Genomic DNA, 24,377 nt, shown 5'->3' with positions numbered 1-24,377 from the left:
CTTGTGTGTCCTTTTCCCTCGTAAAAATACCAACAAAAAAAAAGCTATTTTGGATTTCTTTATTAAAGTAGCAAAACATACTCAATTTTCTTTACATGTTACGTTAAATTGACTGTATTTTTTTCAGTTATGACAGGCACACAATGTCGTGTATGTTGAACTACAAACTTTTGCTCAGTTATTGTTGCAGTGCTGGCTGCTAGCGGATGGAGAGCATCATCACAAACTCTGAAATGAGGAGCAGAGAAGAGACACAACAACTTGATGTGAGTGAGACAAAAAAAAAAAAATCAGTCAGCTTTGGCCATTTTCACCTTCAAAGTCAATATTTCCATCTGCGTTGATGTCCAACTCCTTCAGGATCTCCTCCAGCTCTCCTTTCTTCAGCTTCTCGCCCAGCAGGCTCTTGGCCGCCTCCTTCATCTCGTCCTGCGTGATCTTCCCATCTCCGTCCAAGTCAAACTTGGCATGACAAAGGTGACTTTAAGGTGTGTATGCGTTTGTCTAAGATGGTGGTGTCAAACAGAAGCCCACCTGGAGGAATGCCGACTGGAGCTCTTTCAGTCCCAGCATGTCTGCTGTCTCGCCCATCATTCTGGGGCCCATCAGTTCAGTAAAGTCTTCAAAGTCCATCAGCCCGCCCACTAGGGAGGGAAGAATTGCAACATGAGCGGGATCGATTGCAAGTTCTCATCAGTGTGACACGGTGTGAAAGGTCACATGATTAATCAATATATATATATATAAATTGAAAAAATGGCTGTAAAATTTCAGCAAAATATGGAAACAAATTTGAAAAAAAAAAAATCTGTGAAACTGCAGCTGTCGACTTTAGTTGTAATATCACAAGCCACCACTTGATGGCAGATGTCTTGAGTGTTCACTGCTGAGACTACTTTTTGTAAAAAAAAAAAAATAATCAATATCCTTGTTTCGCTTCAAAGCTTTTGTTGCTGGCTTTGGATAGAGGATCATTTATATAGGCATTGCAATTTTTTTTCTCAAAAAATTGCATATATTGAGAGCATCCATGCACATAGTTCATCCCTCGCAGATGTGTGCGCACCAGTACGAGTGTTACTTGTAGGGGACCTCAGATTTGGAACAAAATGGATGAAGCCTTAAAGGTCATGCCCTCTCTCTAAATAAAATAAACCCATCATTTTCACTATCAAACCTATAATTAAATCCACCTTTCCATAGTTAGCTGTGTATGTGTGTATAATGAGGTTCTGTCTGTCCATCTGTCTGTCAGTCTGTCCGTCCAGGCCCCGTTATATTATATAAGCTTATACTTAGCTTCACTCGGGGACCCTTTTCCTCACACTATTAAAATGTGTGAAGAATAAAGTTTCATTCATTCCTTCATTCATTGAAATCGTAACAGTATTATACATCTGGTTTGAGGCCTCACTCCTCATTTTGATCTGCTGCACGATCTCCAGCAGTTCCATCTCGGTGGGCATGTAGCCCATGGTCCTCATGCATTCAGCCACATCTTTGTAGTTCAAGTAGCCGTCCTGGTCATAGTCAAACTCCTTGAAGGCTTCCTGCAGCTCTGTAAAAAAAAAAAAAAGGCAACAACCTTGAGAGCGTTTCCAGAATTGGATTAGCGCTGCTACAACTTTAATTGGGCTACTAAAATACAGCAAGCCGGGGTTACCCAAACGATTGTTTTGATTGGCGAGACTTACCGTCTAATTCCCCTTGTGCTAATTCTCTGTCCTGTTGAAAGACAACAAGGACATTTTTCATGTCAAAGCTTTGGTTTTCTGCACATAGCATCCAGCGAGATACATCAGGCACACAGACAGAAGCTGATGGAAATCACCTTTGCTGAAGCTAACCAAGTGTGGCGTTAAGCGGCAGTTAATGTGGGGCTTAACGCACACGCGGCAGTCTTACGGGATCAGTCCGTGTGCTGCTTGACGCCACCATGATGTCTGATGTTCGCAAGCAGGTGGAGTAGTTGTTAAAGAATTTCTTTTTTTTGGGGGGGGGGGGGGGGGGGGCATTTATTAAGCGTTAGCATGAGTGGTTAAGAGCAGCCTACATGATAAATATAATCTGTGAAAGAAAAACCCTAACCCAGAAAATGTCTATAATCTTGCATTACTATAACAACAAATGTTATCATAAATTATTTTTGAGTTGTATGTTTTTTTTAAGATCCATTTTCTAGCATGCAATTAGGCATAAGCTAACGTCGATGCAACTTTTATGCTATCAAGATGTCGCTTTCGGAATGTAAACTGACAAAAAAAGCCAATTTAGCGCATGAAAACAACATAAAAAAATGTTTTTATACACAATATAATCTGCTAACCAATGTGCCTATTTTAACAAAGTACAATAATAGATCATATTTCTTTTAGGCATCAATATTTTACTTTAGCCAAAATGTTTTCTACTTCCCAATACTGTGCAAATGCTCAAAACGCTTGAAAATAATCAATCCTTTTTGTGTGTGTGTGAAAAGAAAGTTAACTTTGTGTACTCACAGCCCCGAAGACGCTGTTCAGCACAGAGTTGTAGACCTTGTTCATGCTTTCGTTGTTCTTCTTCGACTTTTTGGATGACTTCTTTGGCGTCTCAGACACCGAGCCCGATGGAGAGGCCTGAGACGAGGCCGGTCCACTTTTGCTGTACCCGATGACAACGTATGTGGATGAGCGCTCAAGTCTTTGTGTGTGCACATTATTTGAACATTGTCATTTCCCATTCATTTCCCATTAAGTGATTAAATGAAACATACCCATCGGTTGAAGTGGAGTCTGCAGAAGTTGTTGATGTAGTTCGTTCTCCTACCTTGGACATGCTGAAATAAAAAAGAGAGCTATGTAATGTGTCCCTTGGAGCTTAAACTTTTCTACAATGTCCTTACCTTTATGTGTCCCCCGCAGGGTGAGAAAATGAAGCAGGACTGTGTCCAGAGTTGTTCCTCCTTTCCTGCTCTCTCTGATGTCGTGTCTTTGGCGCCTTGACCTCTTTCTATCCAAGAGGCTTAGCAGCTAATTACCTGGCTGAAAGTGTTGCCAAATAAAGCACAACGAGGGAGCATTCCGAACCCTAACCTTAACCCTAGCCCCAGCCCTAGCCCTAGCCCTAACCCTAGCTCTAACCCTAACCCTAGCCCTAAACCTAACCCTAGCCGTTTTATGGGGCAGCACACAAGCTACTATGTTGCAATTTTTCCAAGATAAATGACAAGATGTTTGAGGTACCATCAGAATTTGAACTCAGATTGCTGGATTCAGAGTCTAGAGTGCTAACCGTCACACAAGGGCAGCCCTACCTCTCGGCAGACTAGGCCATTGCCTAGGGTGACAGTTGGGGGGGAAGGGGAGCGACTGCAACCACCCAAGAAAATACATATATATATATATATATATATATATATATATATATATATATATATATATATATTTTATGCGGCTCGGTGATGCACTGGGTAGCACGTCAGCCTCACAGTTAGGAGGGTGCGGGTTTGATTCCACCTCCGGCCCTCCCTATGTGGAGTTTGCATGTTCTCCCCGGGCCCCCGTGGGTTTTCTCCGGGCACTCCGGTTTCCTCCCACATTCCAAAAAACATGCTTGGTAGGCCGATTGAAGACTCCAAATTGTCCCTAGGTGTGAGTGTGATTAGTTGTCTGTCTCTGTGTGCCCTGCGATTGGCTGGCAACCAGTTCAGGGTGTCCCCCGCCTACTGCCCGTTGACGGCTGGGATAGGCTCCAGCACCCCCGTGGGGACTAAGCGGTTCAGAAAATGGATGGATGGATGGAGATATATATATATATATATATGCGGTCAGGAAGAAAACATTGTTTTCAGGCACATACAGTGCCTGAAAACATATATATATATATATATATATATATATATATATATATATATATATATATACTTCACCGTCCTAACCTTCCTCGATTAGAAATTGGTGTGGGTGTTGATGACAACGAGGCTGGAGATCAAGGTGTCATGTTTGAGTGACTGGACATGTTAAGAGGAAGAACCTGTGCAGCCTTTTTTTTTTCTCCATTGCTTGAGTGTCCCTCTTTCCTGCAGTGGTGCAAAAGTGTTTTAGTTGTGCCTGCAGCAGTCTGGAGGGCCTTCTCTTTGGAAGCAAAGACTCAAGCCAAAAAAGGTTGGGCGCTATGCACACCCAGTAATTAACTGGGACATCTAGTGGCTATAGTTGGGATTTGATTTTTTTTCTATAATTTTAGTTTTGTAATGACATCTTTTTTAGCCACGGGCATTTTGGAAAAAAGGGTTTGTGTGAGCATGAGTGTGGGGTCGTGTTTTTGTTTCTGTTGTTCTTTTTAATCGTTTTTGTTTTTATATTGTTTTTAAGTTTCTAAAAAATCCATCATTTATTTTTTTGTTCGGGTCACTGCCAATAGTCCATACTATACCTTTTTTTTTAAAGCCCCTTTTTTTCTTTTTTTTTGTTGTTGCCCAAAACTATTTTGAAGTCCTACTTTGAAACCCTAACCCTGGTGTATGGATTTTTTTTGTTTCTGTAATATTCAGTGGCCATGTAAGTTCTGTTCTGTACCAGTAGAGGGCAGTCTCATCCTATAAGACCAAACCTTTACATTTTAGCTGTGGCTTGTTAAAATGGATTTTGTGGGCACACAGATTTTCTAGTGTGCAAGCAGCGTGCCGTTGTTATATTTTTGTACGGAGTCATTTTCAGGTGTCCAATTTGCTACTTGGACGAATCAACGTATCTTTTGTATGGACTTAATTCACACGTAGTATATTTCCTCAAAAGTGAGCGAAGAGGACCCTACACCTAAAGTTTTAGCCATATGTTTCCAAACAGTCTCATTGTACTCGTAGGTTGTAGTTACAACCTACAAGCCCGTCCAAAAATCTACAACAAATCCAAATACAAAGACATTTATCTGCCGTCCCAATACTTTTGAAAGGCACTCGAGATTTACAGCTATTTATTCATTTCTAACTATTGTCGTTTGTATTGCGGTGAATAGAAAAACAGACCACAGCACACGGAGTAAGAAGTATATAACCAAGTGTATTCCCTCTGTTAATGTACACATATTTGGAGTCATCTCACTGTAACACTTTACAATAACATTTAGAAAGAACAGGGAGATGTTGGGGTGGGTTAGCGTAACAGAAAAGAAAATGTGGCAGCAAGTCTGTCAGTACACAGACGCAAAGAGATAGAAAAAGCAATCATTAAAAAACAGTCAGGTGGGTAAAAGTGACATACGATCCGCCATACAGAAAAAAAAGAAGGACAAAACATAAATGTGATGAACAAGCACATACCCCAATTTGACCAAAGGCAAATCGATAACAAAAGAGCTTTTCCTCATTGCCCAGGATTTTTTTCTTTTTTGTTTAGCAAACAGGAATGGTGGTTAGGAGGGAACACGGTTCTCTTTGTGATGGCAAATATTGAGACATTTCACAAACTTTTTTCGGCTTTTTTTTTTTTTTCTTATCATGGTACATTTGTCTTCTTTTAATAGAGCTGAGAAAATCGGAACACTAGAGTACTTGGGAACTCTCGTCTTCCAGAGAGTCGACAAAGAACCACAAAGGCTGCTCTTCAGTCCAGTCCGCTGCAGAATTCCCATTCTGTCCTTTTTGAAAAGCGAGAAGAGTGACGGCCGCACGGTTCCTGATGCTTCGGACGTCACCAGAGTCATAGCTACACTGTCTCGGCCAAGTCCCCGTCGTTAGCATCATACAGAGCAGAGGGCGACCGGTTGGCGAGCTTTTTTCCCGCTTTGACGGTTGGCATAGAGACAGTTTCTCCGTTGGCCCACCAGGGGGCACCAAAAACACGACACAGACCATCCAAAGGTGAATTTGGCCAACCGTTAGTCTGGAGTCTTCTGCGTTGATATCGCACGTAAAATTGCTACTATGTTTTAGTGGTGTTTTTTTTTTTTTTTTTTTCTTCTTCTTCTCAGAACTCCACGTAAAGAAAAAAGTTGATGTCTTTGTCCTCGATGAATACTACATGCTTGAAACACGGCACAGTTCGCGTGGCGCCAGCCGCCGAGCACCGTAGACATGGCACGAGTGCGAGCGAGAGAGAGGAGAGAGATGGCGAGGACGTGGCACTGGATACTGCTTTCGTGGATACTGGTGGTGCTTCTGTACAGGACTGAAGAAAGAAGTGAACCCAATCGGTTGTTGGCACAGGAAGTAGCGAGAAGTGACTTCCCGGCAATGCTGAAAGTTAGCTTTGCCGTCTCCCTCGAGGAGGGCGGGGATGGCTGGCACAAATGTCGCGTTTCCCGCCTCTCTCGTTCTCTCTCTCCCAAACGCGAGCTGCCGCCGTGCGTCGTGGCGGCGCTCCCTCAAACGTAGTACTCTTTGTCTTTGTTCTTCTTGTTCTTGGGCGCCGTCTTGGTGGCGCTCGGCGGCTTCTCCTTCACCAGGGTGCCGTTGGGCTGCGTGGCCGAGTTGCTTATGTAGTTGCGACTCTGGTCCACCTGGTACGAGCCCTCGTCTCGGTTGCGGTACTTGTACATGGCGTAGAGAAGGATGAGGATGCAGAGGGCGGCGGCCGCTACGATGCCCACCACCATGCCCGTGGTGCTGCTGGACTGCTGCACCTCCACGGCGCCCGGGAGACCTCTCTCGGGGGACGTCGGGTCTAGAGTGGGAACGTGCGGGAAATCGGGAGGGTAGGTTATTCCCGACGCCCTGCGGTGGCCGGGGTCCGACGAGGGCTGGGCCGGCGGCAGCAGCACCTGATCCCGAGTGTTCATTTTCCCGGCCGGGATGTTGTTGCTGCCGCCGCCTCCGCCGGCCGCCCCCTTGCCGCGGGGGCTGAGCTGATCGGGGTCGGCCGTGGGGGCGGAGGACGCGGGCGGGCGGTGGTCGTAAGGGAGGCGCGAGAAATGGCGATCTCGGGGGTTTTGGCCCTCGGCTCCAGGGGGAGGGGGGAGGACGGTCCTGTCGGTGACCAGGGGGGAGTTTTTGTAATAGTCCTCGTCGTCCGACTCGGTCATCTCGCCCGAGCCGTACGCGGACGCCTCCACATTTTCCTCGCAGTCCTCCTGGTCCATTGGGCAGGGCGGGCGCATGTTGGGCAAGGGGAGGGACTCTTTGGTGGTTTCGAGTAAGGTGAGGAAGGGGCGATAAGTGGTGGGGGGTGCGGGGATTACTGGGTAGCGGGTGGCCATGGAGGGGGGGTCTATTGAGTCCACCGTTATAATGGGCAAGACTATGTCACCTCCTAGGACAAGAAAGAGAGAGCGCAGGGGGCAAGGGGTCAGAAGTCGACACACAACTTGAACATGCCATGAAAACAAAGCATTAGTAGTACAGCACTACAAGTTGACATGATGTTAGTTCTACTCAGTCGGTCTAAGCTAGCTCACAAGTTCTTAAGCACTAACTGCCGACTGAGGTAAACTACTACAAGATGCTAGGACATTGGCTAACCTAAACCTGGCTAACGCTACATGCTATGTCAGTTAAACAAGTCAAAAGGCAGACTACAAGTTAAACTGAACAAACATCAAAATGCACTGCAACTAATCTAGCAACTAAGCTGAGCTAGCACTTCTGATGTGTGTCTGCTGTGATTGGTTGAGAAAGATAGCAAACCACAAGGTTCAGGTCACTTACATCAACAAATTGGCCGCATGATTTTTGCATGAAACAAAACAAATTACAAAAAGAAAGCTGTGTAAGATTGTTCTTGGATAGTGATCAACATCCCCCCTCCCTTCTTTTACCTTCAAACAAATAGCAAACCTCCACGCGTCTTTCTGCCAAATCGTCGTCGCTAATGTGGCTCATCTTGAATTAGCTTAATTTAGAGCTATAGGAGACTTCCAAATAATCAATAGCGTACTAATGACAGCCCCATTCGTCCCTCCCAGAAGCACACGTAAAACAGGTCAATGAGATTCTTAATTAGCAGTCGCTAATAGCACTTTTTTAATGATCCAATTTATGATCAAGCCACTCTTTGGTCGTTTGACTTTAGCTAGCCACGGGATGACCGTTCAAGCTCATTTGGTGTCAAATAAAGGAAGCCAATATGGTTAGAACACAACATGAGAGCAGCACATTTTGGGGTGGGTGGGGCGGGAAGGGGGGGTTGGTCATGTCATAGCAACACATGATCAGAAGAAGAAGAAAAAGCATCAAATCACAATTTGCACGGCTTGTTTTTGTTGTTGTTGGTTTTTTTTTTTTTTACTTGGGGTGAATCGGGGGGTCACTCAGAAGGGGAGAAGGGGATGATGGGAAGCCCGCCCGCTTCGGCTCAGCTCAGCTCAGCCCCCCGCCCGAAAACAAACATTTTTCAAATCAGGAAATGCTTTTGTTATCAAGGTTGATGCATTCACAGAAATGTCAGCACACAACCCACCCCACCCCACCCCACCCCCCAAAAGGCCTTGTAGAGAAGAGACATGTGAGAGCTGTGAAAGAAACAAACTTCAAGCATATTCTCCTCTCATACTTTACACTTGCGGGAAAGGCTCGTTCCCATGGCAACGACGTTCATTTCCGCCCGTTTGTATTCCCTGGCTCTTGTGTGTTTGCGGGCTGCGTTTCACCTTGACGCCTGAGAGGACAGCCCATCACCTCGGAGGAACAAAAAGACGAGCTGCGCAAAGTACAAGTTGCTCGGGTTACTTTATATATATATATATATTTTTTTTTTTGTTTCTTTTTTTCGGTGGCGTGGCGCCGAGTCAGATGGTGTTTCCCGAACGAGACGGTGCCGCTTTGTTTTGGAAAGAGTGTTGATCTGGTGACTCCGCCCTCAAACACACTGAGAGCCCCTCCCCCTCCTCCCCTGTGACCCAAACCCACCGCGCCTGAGGGCGATTCGGGCCCTCGTTACGCAGCTCAGACAGGCCGGGAAACCCGACGGCGGACTTTCGATCCAAACTTGTAATGGCGCGCATAAAGCTACGTTACACGTAAAGAATAATAATGTCTCTCCACCGTTAGCACAAAAGCGATGAAACAGGAGAGACTGTGGGATATTCCGCCTGATTGATTGGGCTTGACTCTCATGATTGGACCTCGGTGGATCCGCACGTTAAGCCGGCATGATGAGACATCTTCTTTATCTGCAGCACGGGCGGTGAAGAGTCACCCACGCTTCTATTTACTCAGAGCAGATGGGCGCTGAGCTGATGCGGCCACGTCGTCCTCCTGACAAACATCGTTAGCGCGCCCGTCGCGCTGGGCCGTTTGAAATATTTACAGCCAAAAGGTTGTCGGGAGTGCGAGGCCTTTGGGTGATTTGGCTGCGATTGGGCCGCAAATGGAAAAATCAAGCACAGCTTGATACCGTCTCGATGACGGCGCTCGTCAGGAGATGTTTACAAATGGCCGCTCATGTGGATGAATGACGGAGTGCAGGGACGTGCGGTCAGGGGAGGCGGGCGAGGCTCTGCCTCACCTGTCATAATAAGTCAGCGTGCCACTTTATTGAGGAGATTCTCACCAAATTCCCATGCTGATATGATCTGAGGCACACTTTCAATCTCAGTGTTTTTGCCTCGCTGACATGGATTTTGTCGCCTGCAGGGTGCGATAGCGAGCACGTTTGGTATTTGGCCACTAAAACTTCCAAACACCTACAAAGGGATCATGAAAGAGAGAGACAAGCAGCGTAACTTAGCAGTCTGTCTGCTGCCAATCACGACTTGTGTGGGCATATCAGAGAGTTACTTGAGCTTCTCCATGGGAGATTAAGCCCCGGCGTAGCAAACACCTCCGAAAGGAAAAAGAAAATCATTCCAGACTTCAATAAGGAGAGAAGCGAGTCTCTATTTCGGTCTCAGACACCTACGGAGCCACCTTGGAGAACGTTACACTCTGAGCTTCCCAGATCTCGTTACCCTTCGTACAAGGGCAAGATGCAGGAAGAGGTGGATGCTGACCGACCGAGCTGCAGAAACCATCGTCTTTATTTGGAACGGGGATTATGGACTTTGTTAGGTTTTCTATTTTCAAAAACTGGAGAGGTTACTAAAATAAAGGAAAAGCGAAATGAATGAGTCAGGTTAAGGTAAAGTCAACGAACCTGACGGGTTCCACATTGGGCCAGTCCAAGGTGCGTAGCGAGGGTAGCGCAGTCGAGCACAAGAACCCCCAAGCCGTACAACCTCACTCGACAGAACGAGCATCAGAACCCCCCGCCGAGTCGACTCACCGTTTCCGGGCTCGCACTCCTCTAAATCTTCGTCATCGCTCGGACACTCGGCGGAAGCTACCAAAACGTCATCCGCATTCTGCACAAATACCAAGAAAGAAGAATTTGATCTTTTCCAGTACAACAAAAAAATCCGTGACTTCGTTCAGAAACTGTTTCCAGCGTCTTGCTAGTTTCTTAACAAGAACTTAAAAACCCACACAGTCCCCTTAAAACACATTGAATTGGATTTGTACTTCCTTTTGTCACAAATGTTGCCCAAAAAAAAAAAAAAAAACAGGTTTGCCTCCGAAAGCTTTTATGACATTTATGTCATTTAGACGTGATTCTAAGTCCTACAAGGTTCTGACAGCATATCTCTCGATTTTATTCAAAGTGTCAAAAGGTATTCTTCAAAAAACACCTATGTCGATTTTTCCAAGTTCATGATAGCAACACACGAACATTTTTACCAATTGCCGTGTTAGCTATACAATACCGAATGTATTTCTTGTTACTATTTTTTTGGAAGTCTGGATCAATTGGATTGACGTGATTTCCTGCGGGAAATCATGTTTTGGATTTTGAAATTCTCTGGCAGCATGACCCACCTGCGTGACACTGTCCCGGATGGTGGGCGAGCGCTGTTTCCGGGTGGTGGTGGTGGCCATGGTGGTGGTAGTCTCCATAATGGTGGTGGACATGTCAGCCAGCGGCGTGGTAGAAGTGGTATCGGTGGCGAGCACCGAGGGCACGTCGCCCACCAGGCGCAGGCTTCCCTGCGTCTGCACGTTGGGGTCGCCCTCGGCGGCCAATTTGAGCACCTGCAGCCCGTTGTAGTACAGGCCCGAGATCTGGCCCTGGAAGTGGCGGCCTTTATCGCCGCCGCCGATTTTGATAAACGCTTGGCTGTTAAAAATGGTCAGCTGGCGACCTGAGAGGTTGTGCGGAGAACGGAGGAAGTGGAGGGAATGGACATGACCGAGAGAGAGGAGGGAATGTCGAGAAAGAAGAGTACAAATAAGTCACGAGCACATAAAGTGGAAAACACACTCAACAGCAAAGACAGAAACTCTTCCACCAAGCAGCATCTTTCATGTACATTCAATTAACTTCATTATTAGCTAGCAGAGGACTTGAGCAGAACCGGACTGCTTTGTGGAAAGGTGGCAAGTAGAGGTTCCGTACAAACAGACAGGGGGGGAGGGCACGGTGGGCTTTCTTGGGAGCAATTTAGGACCACCGTATGGTGCTCGCTGGCAGGACGGTCGACTTGGATTAAGGCGGGGGCGTCGCGGGTCGACCTTGACACTCCAAAGTACACGTGGGGATGGATCTCGTCAGAGCCCAGATGGACTATATTAGATCAGCTCCAGCTTGCTGTTATTGACCTCCAATGCGCCGGAGTCGCGCAATGATAAAGCACCTCTGCCACGGAGGGGATGGTTGTAGCTAATGTTTAATTCAGCAGGGTTTGCTCATTAGCCTTAATCGGGATGGATGGCTGAAGAGGGAAGGAGCCCGGGCACTGGCACCGGGGGAAGAGGTGAGACCAAATTGTCCCGAGCATACCATTCAAATATGGGAGGATGGATAATGGAGGAGGGTTTAAAAAAAAATACAAATAAATAACGTGATGAGGAGGTAATTATAGACGACGAGCCACGGGGCTTTCTCGTGAAATCAATCCACGTGAGGGAAGAGCGAAAGGCATCCAATAGCAATGAGAGGCTGTCATATTTATAGATGATGCAGACTGTGAAATGAGAGAAGCTCGGAGCCCGCCGTCATTTTACACCCCGTGCAGTGCAGTCGGCTCACATTAGCATTTAATAAAGACTAATTTGTCGTCTAAACACACTTGCGATATTGCTTTCTGGTGGCGTTGGAAGCATCCGCCCGCCCGCCCGACCGCAAGGTAACGCCGGGGTTCAATAAGCGCTGTGGGCGCTTCAATCGGCTATTACACCATCTACTGCTGATTACTAAAAGACGGAAAACTGTAGATGGAAATGCTCTATCGATTACCGTTCAATGAGAAAGACAAACTGATTGATAGAGATTTTGATTTGAGCCTCGGTACATCTAGACTGAAAAAGAGGTGGAGCAAAATATCATATGAAATATTATTGCGCATAAAGTAGTTCCAATTTTTTTTAATCGAGTCCCGGTCTCTGTGGGGATGACCTACTTACTCCCACGTCACGGAACGCACTTGATGACTCTGGAATTGACTGGCTGAGAACAGTGTTTGTTTTGAGCGAGGCTCGGATGAAGCGATCCTTTTATGGCGCAAGTCAAAAACGGAATGAGAGCATTACGAAGCAATTTGGGCTTCGCTCGGCGCATTACGTCGATTAAAAAAAACGCCAATGCCATGACCTTTTGTGTGTAATATTTGCGACGTAATATTTATTTACACCTTTACTTTTGCGTAGAGCGCTAACAATTTGATTTTGGGCAACCAATCCTCGCCTCCCCTCTCCCTCCCAGATCTTCGCCGGCAACTTTCATTAGAGCCGACATCCGAATGGTCTCTTTGTTAAAAAAATAAATAAAACAAAAAAAAACATCTGACTTAAAAAATAAATAAATAAAAATATATAAATATAAAAAATCTATTAAATAAATAATTTTTTGGAATGTACAATACGTTTATATTTGCGCCTGTAGTTTGCAGTGCTAATATTTTGGCAGCTCACCAAAGAGCCTAATGCGGACCAAATTGAGACGTAAATGCTCCAGATAGCCAATCGCGCGTAGAGGACAAACTAGCTTGCGTCCGTATAGCAAGGAAAGGACAGCTAACAATTTGAGAGCAACCAAAAGTCCTGCTTTCCATTTTCATGCGTGGATTCTGAATGAAGCCCCCGAAGCGTGTCGGAATAATGACATACTTCACCTTGGGGAAATTGCAGGATTGCCATCTTGTAAAGGCTTTTTACATTCCGAACACGAGCTAGCCACAATATTAGCTACACAAGACTTGCGTCGGGGAAGAATGCTCAGTCGGACTTAGCGCGGCAGGCCGAGGCCGGGGGCCGAACGGGCCCGGCTAATGCATAGATGGCTTTTGCGAGAAGGTCCGATACCGGCCGCCGAGGTACGCTTGATACTTTTAGCCCTCCACAATCTGCCACGAGGGATTATTTGTGGGAGCGGGGAGATTGGGTGCTTGTCTAACTGGAGCGGTCAGGGAAAAAAAAAAAAAAAAAACATCTGGAGGGAGTATTGTGCCTCACTCCCTCTTTCCTTTGCGAGGAGTTTTTGACTCTTGAAAGTTGGCCCCGTACTTAATGGCTTTGTGTTTACTCGTAACACTGCAGCCTGAAGGCTTCCATATAAACAAACGCCAACTTCCTCCTCAGATGAAAAAGTCAGTCAGTAGAGAGTACCACGACGGAGGCGGGCGGGCTTCTGACAAAATCCATTACCGACTCTTTTGCCAAGATATTCCCAAAGCACGCCACTCTGTTTTGTAATTAAGAGTGGGACTTTCTTTTTTTTTTTTTTGGGTGGGTCTTTTTTGTTACTCGGATTTTGTAGTCGAGCACGGCGGATAAATTGAGTCTGACGACCGAGACAAGCGGCTCAACACAGTATCGAGTTAAGAGCGAGAACCCGGGCGAAGCGAAAGAAGCCGAGGGTGCCGCCAATCGCATAAAGTGGGAGGAGCTATTTACGCCTACAATTGATTGGGTCAGCTTTTAACTTATTTGAGATACTTGCTCGTTTTTATCTCCCAAAATGATGTCGTGGCATCATCTCAAAGCGCGAGCTTCCGTTTGGCTTTCAAATAGACACAATTCGTAAAAGAATGCCAATTATTTGCTATTATTGTCCCCCCCCCCTTCCCCCGAGGGAAACCATACCGGGAGCCAAGTTGCTTTTGTCTGAGAGGATGTGAGGAGAAAATGCAGAGGGCAGATGAGGATGACTGATCGCTAGCGCAAAGAGGAGAGCGCTGAAAGTTTCTGACGGAACTTTGGAGACTCTGATTTGTTCCCTTCATTACTTCCCCGGAATGGCTGCCGCTTTGGATTTAGTCAGCTGGCAGGGAATGGGAAGGAGACGCTCGGCACGATCTGGATCAGGCCGGACAGGGATGAGATTGGGACTCGGGTCATTTTTTTTTTTTTTTCTTTCAAATGTGCTAATGCTGTGCTAATGCTCTGAGGCGCCCGGGGTCGGTCAAAAGGTCGAGGCGCTGATATCATGACGACAAAGCCGGTTGGTAGCAAAAACCTGGACCATTTGGTAATGATCCAAGCTCCTCACCACAATAAGAATCAAAACATTGACACACAAAAACATGCTCCATTTGCTCAGCGGTGAAAACAATAAATGTTAAAGGGACAGCAGTCGGAAATTGGGAGCTGCTTTTCTTTGTTTTGTTTAACCCTCTGAAGACGAAGCACGTCGCTTCTTGGAGGTCTTTTAGAGTCAGTTAGAACTTTGTTAGCTTTTCCTCGAGCCATGGCTCCAATGGGCTTTAGAAGAATTTATAATCGGGTTAAAACTGAGGGCTCAAATCGCTCCGACTTGTCACTGGAGAAGCCCTCAGTGGTTAGTTTGTTAGGTTGGTTAGATTCCGCTTTCGTAAATAACCCTTTGAGCTCCGACGTGTCGCCCCGCCCCCTCCCGTCGTATTCAATCGAGTTCACAAATAAGCAAACGCCTCCAGCGATGTGCGGCGCGAAAGAAGGGGGGCGGGGCCATTGGTTTATTCCTCAACGCTCTCCTCTGAAGATGAAAGGGAATCATGCATGCACGTTTGGTGGCACGCACAAATCTTTCGGGGAAGCGGGCGAGTCATCTCTTATTGATCCGCCGTTTCGCTCCACTTTCATCTCCCGCGCCGCTCCTGATTGGGATTTGTGTCGGAAGCGGAGGCGACGCCGGGGCCGACAAAGGCTCGCTTTTGTTTCTGTGAAATAAACATGCGGGGCCTTCATCCTGTTTTGCGTGACGCGGAAGGAAGGAGGGAGGGAGGGAGGGAGCGATTGTTTGCTTCATTCCGGATGGTGAGATGTTCGCCACTCAAAGGGTTAAACGAGCATCACTTTGAACGGTCCCTTTAACTTTTAGTGACTTTCTGGAGTCATTTGTTCCCTGCATTCTGTTAATAGTCACATTCATCCAACAAAAGACACAGGGGTGACACAAAGAGTCTTTTTTTTTTTTTTTTTTAAAGTGTGGTAGAGGGGTTATGTCAGGTTATTTGGGGGTTAGTTCTCCGAAGAGATGCAGTCCAAGTTCAAGGATGCGCTCACAGTGTGACTTTGAATCCCGATTGAATCGTTTTGGAAGACTTAAAAGTTGACTCATTGGTTGGATATGAGTATGGGAGAAAGGGGGCGGAGCTGCGGAGTCACATGGTTCTGCATCTCTTCCAGAGCGGCGGTTAGCGGTAGATCATTAGTGGAAGTTAAAGTGATTTTATTACCTTTGTCGAGTAGCCACTCGTCAACTACCCGACCGAGGCGGTATGGGATTCTTTGTCTAGCAATAGCCAGGCGCTCATTATCAAAGTTCCCTTTAAGAAATTTGGAGAAAGATTAGGAGAGGTTACAAATAATAATAATAATGAGACAAAGAAAATCTGGAAGTTAAAAAAAAGGTTAGAGGTTAGAAGGGCAACATGGCAAATGTTTAGCATCAAAGTTATGTGCGTTCAAGCTTTGAGTTAGGGCAGCAAGAGCTTGAGGAATTTTTCGGGGCTGCTTACTTCATAAGACGCTAGTTAGCATTAATTTATATGCTTTTCACTCACGGAAGACAGTTTTTTCTTTTATAAATGATTTAGACAGATTGGATTTATAGAAGTGCCCAAGTCTTAAAGCTGTCCCACGTTTAGTACACTTAAATGCATCGGCAGTCACGGAAACACGGCCAGGCCATCGTTAGCATAGCATAGCAACATCATTGCAGGAAAAGTGAGAAAAAAGTGGAAAGTCAACATTCAGCAAGAAAACAGCTTTCATGGTTGTTTCAAGGAAGACATTTTGTTAGTTCAACAGCTCGCGGACGCCCGCCGCCCCTTCTTGAAACGAAATGAGCGCTTCTGCTCGGCAATTAGCGCCTCTCGACAACTCTCGCTCCCGCCGCGCTAACTTCTTTTTATCCCTCGACGCGCTTCAAGCAACCGCGACACGCGGCCACCGGGTCAGATGTCTTAACCGGAGTTGCTGTAAATAATTAAGAATTGTGTGAATGCTAACCAGCACAGCTTCATTTGATATTCTGCCATGTTTTTTTTCTAAACTCCACAAAATGATCCAAGCCTTTCAAACGTCTCACGTTCTACATTTCAACTAACTCACAGCATTTCACTTCAGCATGTGCAATTTCTTCAGAAATCACATCCTCTTACCCCCCCCCCCAAGGAAATTTCAAATCAATCAAAACATCCTCTAATTCTCGGTCGTTGAGCAAGAAGCGACTAATTTTCCTTTTCCGCAAACACCGAGTAGCCCACCCACCCTCCGCTGAAAAATTGCCGCAGTGATCCAAAGTCAGCTGGCTCCCCATCCTGCACTACCCTCTTTTGCTCCCCAGGGGGCTCTCTACCCCCGCCAGCACCATCTGACGGCAAGCCTGCGTCTGTGAGCTCACACGTTGTGAAGAGAAGAATGAAAATTGATGTGGGAAGGAAGGCGGAGGGAGGCGCACAGGTGGTGGGCTACACAGGACGTGATATGAAGCTCTGGAAATTGTTACAGGCTCTTCCTAAGGATCCAGTTCCCATTCAGACGGAAAACTAATTGGGCATGAATTAATTGTGCCGCCTGTTGGGTCTCTGCCAGTTAAAAAAAATTAGATGGCAGTGGGGTTGAACTGCTGCAACAATTTCCAGGTAACGTCCTGAAAGAGCAAGTCAACTTCCAAATTGTCTTTGCGGTAATCTATTCTGTGCAGCCCAGCTCGTTTTAGGATTAATGTTTGGATTGAGGAATATGAATTAAACAGGCACCTGTTTTGATACCTTCTAAAGGGGGGCGGCCATTTTGGCACTTGTTGTCGATTGAAGATGACGTTTCAGGGGCCAGAGGTCCCAACCAATCACGGCTCATCGGTTTTCAGAAACTGAGCTGTGATTGGTTGTGACCCGAGACCTGGCAACTGCGATGTCATCGTCGGTCGACAGCGAGTGTCAAAATGGCCGCCCCCCTGAGATGGATAAAAACATGTACATTTCGCTGCTTAACTCATATTTTGCAAACGAAATATTAAACAAGACTAGTGGGGGCAGATACAACATATTATTGTAAAAAACAGTTTTGTGTTGATTTCCACTTTAACAATGTCTCCGTGGGAAATTTGATACTTAAATCTCCCTTCTCAATCCAAAACATTTAACAGAGCATATACGGCTTAAATCCTGGACTTCTCCTTTTTCAGCTAAATTGCACTTCTCCAAATCCTTTTGCCTTTGTCCTGCTGATCCATTCTTTCTTGCTTTCGTCCTTGTCCTTGCCTCATCCCACCAATCCGTCCTTTTTCCTCCTCTTTTTCGACGTCATTTAACCTGGCTCCTCTGTTTTCTTACGGTCATGAATCATCACAAAGCCAAGGGTGCGAGTGTTTGAGGAACAAGTCCGGCTGTCATCTCCACTTTAGGAGCCAGAGGAATAACTCGCCCCTTCCCTGGCAATCTGCCTTCCGTTGGCCGCCCGGAGCAATGGCAGGATTTACCGCCGTGATGGGAGCCATGCTGGGCCCGCATCCCGGCTGCGGATGCTGAGGGGCAGGGCAAGGGCATGCTGACTGGAAAGCACAAAGCCAGGTGAAGGACAGAGAGGAGACGACGCAGAAATTGCTTTTCTGGGATCCGAGCCTTAACGGTCTTGCGAATACACTGGTACCTTCAGATCTGAAATCGAACGTCCTCCTCATTCTCACACTTGGATTCACTTTCCATATCCTTTCAATGCCCCAGAAGATGCCACGGGTGCGCTGGGGTTCTCTCCGAGGAGCCGGCCGTATATCATGTAGCTCTGCAGGCAGCCAGGTGTCCTTGCGCAGGACACCCACATCGGAAATCCATCAAGCGGGGCGGAGATTACATTGTAGACCGTTGGCCGGCGGCCATCCGGCGGGCTGTCACGGCGGCGGCGGCCTCCCTCCTTGTCAGGCTGGCCTCATTGCCTTCTTGATTTTGGTAACTTTAGATGGATTGCTTTCATCTTCGTGACAGGAATAGAGCAGAGGCTCCGGTGCAAACAAAATGATTCTGGAGCACGGGAAATTTGCCTTTCAGGGTTGAAAATGGATGAAAAAGGTTCCAGGCGAGGCAGCGCTTTGTAAACACTCCGCCCACTCCAGCTACGCCCGTACGCTTGCCTTCCACGAACGCACGCCTCTCCTTCCTTAACGACGTGCTCATCTTTCATCTGCGCCGCGCCTCTCAAGCCCACGGCGAGTTTCGATTTATCCATTTATTTTTTTCTTCAACGGCATCCTCGCCACCTTTCATCTCTGTCTCCTCTGGCGGCACCCCCGCAACTCGTCTAATTTGACCCAAAGCTAGCGTTTCCGCCCTCCATGCCACCTACCGGTCGTCGTGTCTCCCCATCATCTCGGAGCCACGGGCCGATAATTGGACAAATCTTTCAAGTCCGTAGTTGCAGAGCACCAGAAAGTGGAAGCCACCAACTCCATGTTTGTCTCCCTTGTACAAACTAAGAGGTCCATTTTGTGTCCCTGAAGACGAAAAAAAACCCCTCACCATGTTATTTACCATTTAAGGTGCACCGCTGAGTGCTTTTACGTTTTTTTTTTCCAAGACAGGAAGTACGTAGTATATCCTCAGGCTTGCCTGCACCTCCCCTTAGAAGGCCGATGGATAGCCGGACCATAATAAAAGGACCCCCCCCCCCCCCCAAAAAAAAGCAGAGACCAGGTGAGTACATCGCAGGATTTGAAGAAGTCAAGATTTAAAGCGCTGACACCGAGAGTCTGCTTCTGTCACTTTGTCTTTGCAGGAGGTTTAAAAAAAAAAAAAAAAAAAAAAAGAGCTGGTAAGGGAGCCACCAGTGACACCTGACACACTGGATTAACTGACCGGCTGCTCCTGTGACACTTTTTGTCTGTTCTCTGGCCACAGATGAACGTTGACGCGTGCGCATCACGTCGCGGGGGGAGAAGCGGCGGCGCTATGACCTGACTTGAGGCGACCGACTACGTTGACCCGCTGTCGCTCCAAATCAGCACCTCGGAGCAATCTTCAAAATATTTGGGATTAGAGTGCAGGTTAGGCTGAGTGGCAGCGGGGAGGGGGGAAGACCTTGTCAGCGTCTTTCTTGTGAAGGATAACAGATGTACTCCCCCTCCTACCCCCCTCGGGAGCTCGTACAGCTCTTAGAATGTGGCCTGCGAAAGGAAAAGAATCCCAAAAGTGACTTTCTGAGAGCGGGCTCACGGTTGTAAAGACATCCCGATGAGAAAACCTTCAGCGGGTCGGACGAGACCGCGGGGGAAAGGCAAATTCACTACTTTTGTTTTAGATTGATGGGAACAATCATTCCTCATGGCGGTATCTTGCGCTCAATCTGGCAACATGGACATTTTGATTTGGGCGTTCCACGAGGAGAAAAAAAAAAATGCAATCCTGATAACGATGGAAATCAAATAGTTGCGCGTGTGCTCCCAAAAGTGTCGGCGTGGAGTGTTTTGTTCCACTTAGAGAATCAAATGATGCGATGTGGGTCACAGGAACTGGTTTGATTCGCTTTCCCGTTTTAGCGAGGGAGTCGAGTCTCCATCCGCCGCCCCCCTTGAGATGTTTGCTCCCCGAATTCTGCTTCTCATGCAACGGCCCGGAAATAGATTGGAGCGTGAACAAGAGGCGTACTTCCAGCCCTCCTTTTCCTTTCCTTGCATCTTCCGGAAACTTTGTGGGCGGGCTGCGGCCTCCAAAAAGCTAAATTTTCGATTCGCTCCGCAGGGGAGCGATTGACAACAACAGCAAAAGACAATGCTAATGCTAACGCTAACGCTTGATAGGTTCCAGACACCAATTTGGATTCCTCTGGTGTGGTTTTTTATGTGCGCGACTAAATCCAACCCAAAAATGAGTGAGCTCTCTCCGTCTTCCTGCAACGTGATGGATGAGCGAGGCGAAACACTTTTGTCCACGTCGAAACAAAAGTTTAAAAGTACAGGATCGATCGCTGCTACAACTGAATCGAGGCGATGGGGAAAAGTGCAGAACGCAGTCGGTTGACCATTTTGCAAATGTTTTCAAACGGCTAACCCCCCCCCCCCCCCCCTCCTTTTTCTTGTATTGATAACGTCGGGACACCTAGCACGTTTCCGTCTTCCTTTGAACAACCAAGCAAGCGGCGGCGGTAAACACAATTGCCAGAGAAATGCAGCGTGCGCCCAAAATAGCCTCGCAAGTGAGGCCTAAATAGAATCGCGCTGCTCGTCGTGACTCATCAAGGATGTGAAATGATCTGCTTTTATCTTTCGGAGCAGGCATGTGCTAAAAGCATTAAGTGCACTTTCCTTTTCGGGTGCGTAAAATGGCGGGCACTCGCACGTTTCGGCTGACCGGGATTCGAGTTTCAAGCGAGTCGGGAGCGATATAGACACGGGCAGGCTTCTTTTTATAAACTCACAATCCAAGCGTGGCCTGGATGCAAACATCTCATCAGTATCATCAATAGATTTCTCCTGCTCACTTAAGAAATGTAACCATGAGTCATAAGAATAAAAAAAAGCTTTGAAGAATCAGCTTCAACACCTCGTCCAAGTGGGCCAGCGATCGAATCGGGCAAACCGTTGCATTTCTCCCGCCATTGCGTGCCAAGTCAACGCTTTGCATTCACGTGTAATCTTTGATAAGGCACGACGGGGAGCGCCGCTCACCTGACGGGAAGCGCTCGATGACGGGCTGGTTGTCCACCTGTAGCGTGGCGTTCCCGCCGCTGCGCGTGAAGCGCACCACGTGGTACTTGCCGTCGCTCACCATCACCGCGCTCTCCTCGATGGCGATGTCGTCCGTTCCCACGTTGAAGATCACGCCGACCCTTCCTCTCTCCTGTGGACAGAAGACGATGATCCGGTTTCACAAAAGAAAAAAATCGTCCAAAAATGATTTTGACTTTACGCCTGTCTTTCACATTCACTGCCAGCCCAGTTAAAATGGATCTTTGACATCCATAGCCGTCAATGGCAGTGAAAGAGTTGCATCGACTTTATTTTCAAACAAGCAGACCCTGAGTCATGTGACTTTGCTTTAGGTGCTGACACCAATTTGTCTTGAAAATCGGAGCTCAAATCGGATCCAGAAATACTCAACTACGATTAAATCGGATTTGTTGCATCAGCTTGATATCCGATTTGAGAGTATTCTTCAGGTGGCTGAGGCATGCCCTAACCTTTGCCATCTATTATCTGCTCGCCGCTTTGCGTCTCTCGCAACTCTCTGCTCACCCCCACCCACAAACAATTCCATCCCCTCGCCATTTCCTGCCATGATTCGGACCAAAGGTCAAAGCCATTTAGGGAGCTGCGGAAGCGGAACGGCGTCTCGGTTGCACTGGTGTAAAGATTATGAGCCATATTAGCACACGGAAGGTCAAACTCATTTGCAAGAGGGGAGGGGTGGAGGGGTCCTCCGGAAGCGTTGTGACATCATCGATTCCGTGTAGCGTGTATATTTTCTGCCTTCCATATTCTCACAGTTGGTGAGCTTGTCGGGGCCCGTCGACGTCCGCATCTCGCGGATCAATGGTCGCTGGTCCTTTATAGCTCGAGAGAGGCAAACATTCATATTTAAAAATCTTTTGTTTGGGGCCAGTCTTACTCCCACCTCAAATACATTTGTCACACGGCATGACTCCAAGTATTGATTGATTGATTGTAACGATTTGACTATGCCATCGGCTCAATGTTAAATATAACGTTTGGGTTATCCGGAAACTTCTTTAATAGTGGGAAGAGATAGCGAAGTGATCTATCTCGCCCATATCAAGCAGTAGACACTGGATCCATTTTTCCACCGTGGGATGAAAGCCCACCAAGATGGCTCTCCGTTTAGCAGCGCTTGACGGACACAAATGATCTCAGTCCGTGATGAGGGCCGAACGGCTCAAATGACAAAGTGCTACTTCGCTTACAGTCGGGAGCCACTTAATCAATAGATTTATGTTATGAACTACCCCGGCCGCAGTCTCGCCGAAACTCAATACCCATCCCGGGACATGAATATAAATATGACCAGAAGGGGGAGGGGTTGGAGTAGCGAGACACGCGGATTCTAAATTGAATGGCAGCTATTGATACCTTTTAGCTGCAAGAATAGAAAAAAAAAATCCTTGATGCGGGATCATCTCCATTAGCGCCCTTCACGCTTAGGCAGCTTAGAAGAATCACAACACCTTTGGCAGGAGAATTAATTCAATCCGCGCTATTAAAACTGTAAATATCAGTCAAACTCGCTCTTCCGTCAGCTTTGTGGCAGATGAGCGTTTGAGTTCTGCAACATTAGCATTCTTCCTAGCGTGATAGCGCCGGTGTCGGGAATTTCCGACGGAGGCCAGCCGGAGCTTTTCTGAGACGGCCCAGCGCTACGTAAGCGTCTCGACGCCGCTTGACGGGCCGGAGGTGTCTACGAGGAATAGCTACGACCAAATCCGCTTCAGATGAAATGAAAAAGCGGTCGTGCCGCGAGGGGATTCCGCAATGTTCCTTACGTGGTTTCCCGTCAAAAAAGTTCCAATATGACCTTGCACAAAAACAGTGTTAAGGATGGAATAAGAATGAGCAAGCTACGGGCTTTTGTGTGCGTCCTCGGAGATTTCGCAACGATTGCGCAAAGCGGGAAGAGAAATAGTCCGAGGGTTAGACAGAAACACGTTCTGATTAAAAGGAGCTTCAGAAACCTTGATGATCCTTCGGGGATTTTTTTTTAGAGGCGCTGCCATACCTCCGTTTCTCGCAAGGACTAAAAGAAGAAACTTTCGGACGTGATTGATTTCTGGTTTGGTTTAGCGAGGACGTGCTTTTTTTTTCCGGCCTGATTAAATCTGACGGATTGCCACCACAATTCAATTTGGAAAGCGAAGATGTCGGCAGGTTGAGCTCAACCAAAACAACCGAAGAGGAAAGCGCCGCCGCGTTCATTAGCCGACGGCGCAAGCTAGCTCTCTAACGCCAGTTGTCTGATTTAAGGCTATTCTTAGTTTAGCGATTAATATTTTTGTCAGAACTGCCAAGTGCACTCAGTGAACCTGACGTCTCGGTGTCTTATCGTTTCCCCGCATCTCCTCGGCGAGGGTAATTCTGGCCCGCCGCATCTTATCATCCTGTCAGTACGCAGCCGCCGTGCCTCGCGGCGCACAACAGCCGAGGCGTCGGCTGCCGGCAGAACGGCGTCGGGCTAATCTTCCATTCCGGAACGGCGCCGTTACGTAAGGAAGCAAAGAGACCATGTCGCGACGATGGGCTGATGGGAAAATGACGATGTCTCGTCGCAGGCGTGGAGACCCGAGCCAGCGGATGCTTGCGTTCTCTCCCCGCCAACTCATTTGTGTGTTTTGCCATGTGTGCCAGTCACCTTGACGCCGGCCCATATCTCCGCATCTTAATAGCGCGTTATCCATCTGCCTGCCTTCCGTCCCGCGGCTCTGCACCGGACCACTCTCGGCGGCAGCAAAAAAAACACGAAATACAAAAAAACCGAGGTGAGATCGGTCAGTTGTAAACGCACATGGCCGCCAGGGGGCGCCAAAGAGAGATGGATACATTTTACAATGTAAAATTTACATGGACATCTGTATAGACGTCTCAACCGGTTTTAGCGGGTCTCGGCTCCTCGCAGAGGATAAAGAATGTGCGTAAACGACTACTTCAACTATGACAAGTTGTCAGGCACCAGAGAAATGAGACACGCCCCCTAGAGTCCTCTCGTTATTGTCGCCGTAATCCCTTGTAATTAATTTGGAGCTCCAAACTTATTTCCAAATTCCATTTTCCAACAGTGGCATGATTCGTCGCTATCTTCCGGTTGTGTGCAATCTCTTCGTAAATAATTAGCAGGCGCTCGCTTTCACTATTTCCGCGTGCGGCGCAATTCACAGGTGTCTCGTGGGAGTCGACACGAGACGACAACGAAGGCGCTTTGATTGCCATAACAGTGGCGCTATTTTGTTTTGGGGAGCGCGGCACATGTGGAGATGAAGCCTGCTTCCTTGTCATCTTTCATCTCCAGTT

The 24,377-nt window shown here is 47.2% G+C and overlaps 2 protein-coding genes across 6 annotated transcripts in view; both read right to left on the bottom strand.

The window, feature by feature from the left end:
* Positions 1–45: 45 nt before the first annotated feature.
* Positions 46–3,071, bottom strand: si:cabz01076231.1 (calcium-binding protein 2). Its single transcript, XM_049716536.2, has 8 exons — positions 2,885–3,071; positions 2,756–2,818; positions 2,502–2,643; positions 1,695–1,725; positions 1,415–1,558; positions 535–644; positions 315–462; positions 46–228 (listed from the first exon to the last, which is right to left on the bottom strand). Exons 2-8 carry the CDS (start codon positions 2,815–2,817, stop codon positions 200–202), a joined length of 666 nt encoding a protein of 221 aa, XP_049572493.1. The 5' UTR covers position 2,818; positions 2,885–3,071; the 3' UTR covers positions 46–199.
* Positions 3,072–5,022: 1,951 nt separating this feature from the next.
* Positions 5,023–24,377, bottom strand: part of LOC125985429 (neurexin-2) — a 241,842-nt gene continuing 222,487 nt past the window's right edge. For 4 of the 5 annotated variants that reach the window (XM_049748270.2, XM_049748288.2, XM_049748278.2 and 1 more), the window contains 5 exons: positions 21,030–21,201; positions 15,604–15,693; positions 10,769–11,091; positions 10,179–10,257; positions 5,023–7,229 (listed from right to left, as the gene is read on the bottom strand). In XM_049748270.2, the coding sequence (XP_049604227.1) occupies positions 6,346–7,229; positions 10,179–10,257; positions 10,769–11,091; positions 15,604–15,693; positions 21,030–21,201 (1,548 nt within the window). In that variant the 3' untranslated portion in view covers positions 5,023–6,345. The remainder of the gene's footprint in view (positions 7,230–10,178; positions 10,258–10,768; positions 11,092–15,603; positions 15,694–21,029; positions 21,202–24,377) is intronic. The other variant, XM_049748305.2, reaches the window with a different exon arrangement.

Source organism: Syngnathus scovelli, chromosome 1 (genome assembly GCF_024217435.2).
Source record: "Syngnathus scovelli strain Florida chromosome 1, RoL_Ssco_1.2, whole genome shotgun sequence".
Lineage (NCBI taxonomy): Eukaryota > Metazoa > Chordata > Actinopteri > Syngnathiformes > Syngnathidae > Syngnathus > Syngnathus scovelli.
The sequence above is the reverse complement of the archived record's forward strand: the minus strand, read 5'-3'. Positions and strand labels throughout refer to the sequence as shown.

Coding starts and splice junctions, on each gene's coding strand:
- si:cabz01076231.1 (XM_049716536.2), bottom strand. CDS start 2,817: ATGTCCAAGGTAGGAGAACGAACTACATCAACAACTTCTGCAGACTCC. Junction 1,559..1,694: donor AGCACAAGGGGAATTAGACG/GTAAGTCTCGCC, acceptor TTTTTTTTACAG/AGCTGCAGGAAGCCTTCAAG. Junction 645..1,414: donor GCAGCAGATCAAAATGAGGA/GTGAGGCCTCAA, acceptor TTCCCTCCCTAG/TGGGCGGGCTGATGGACTTT.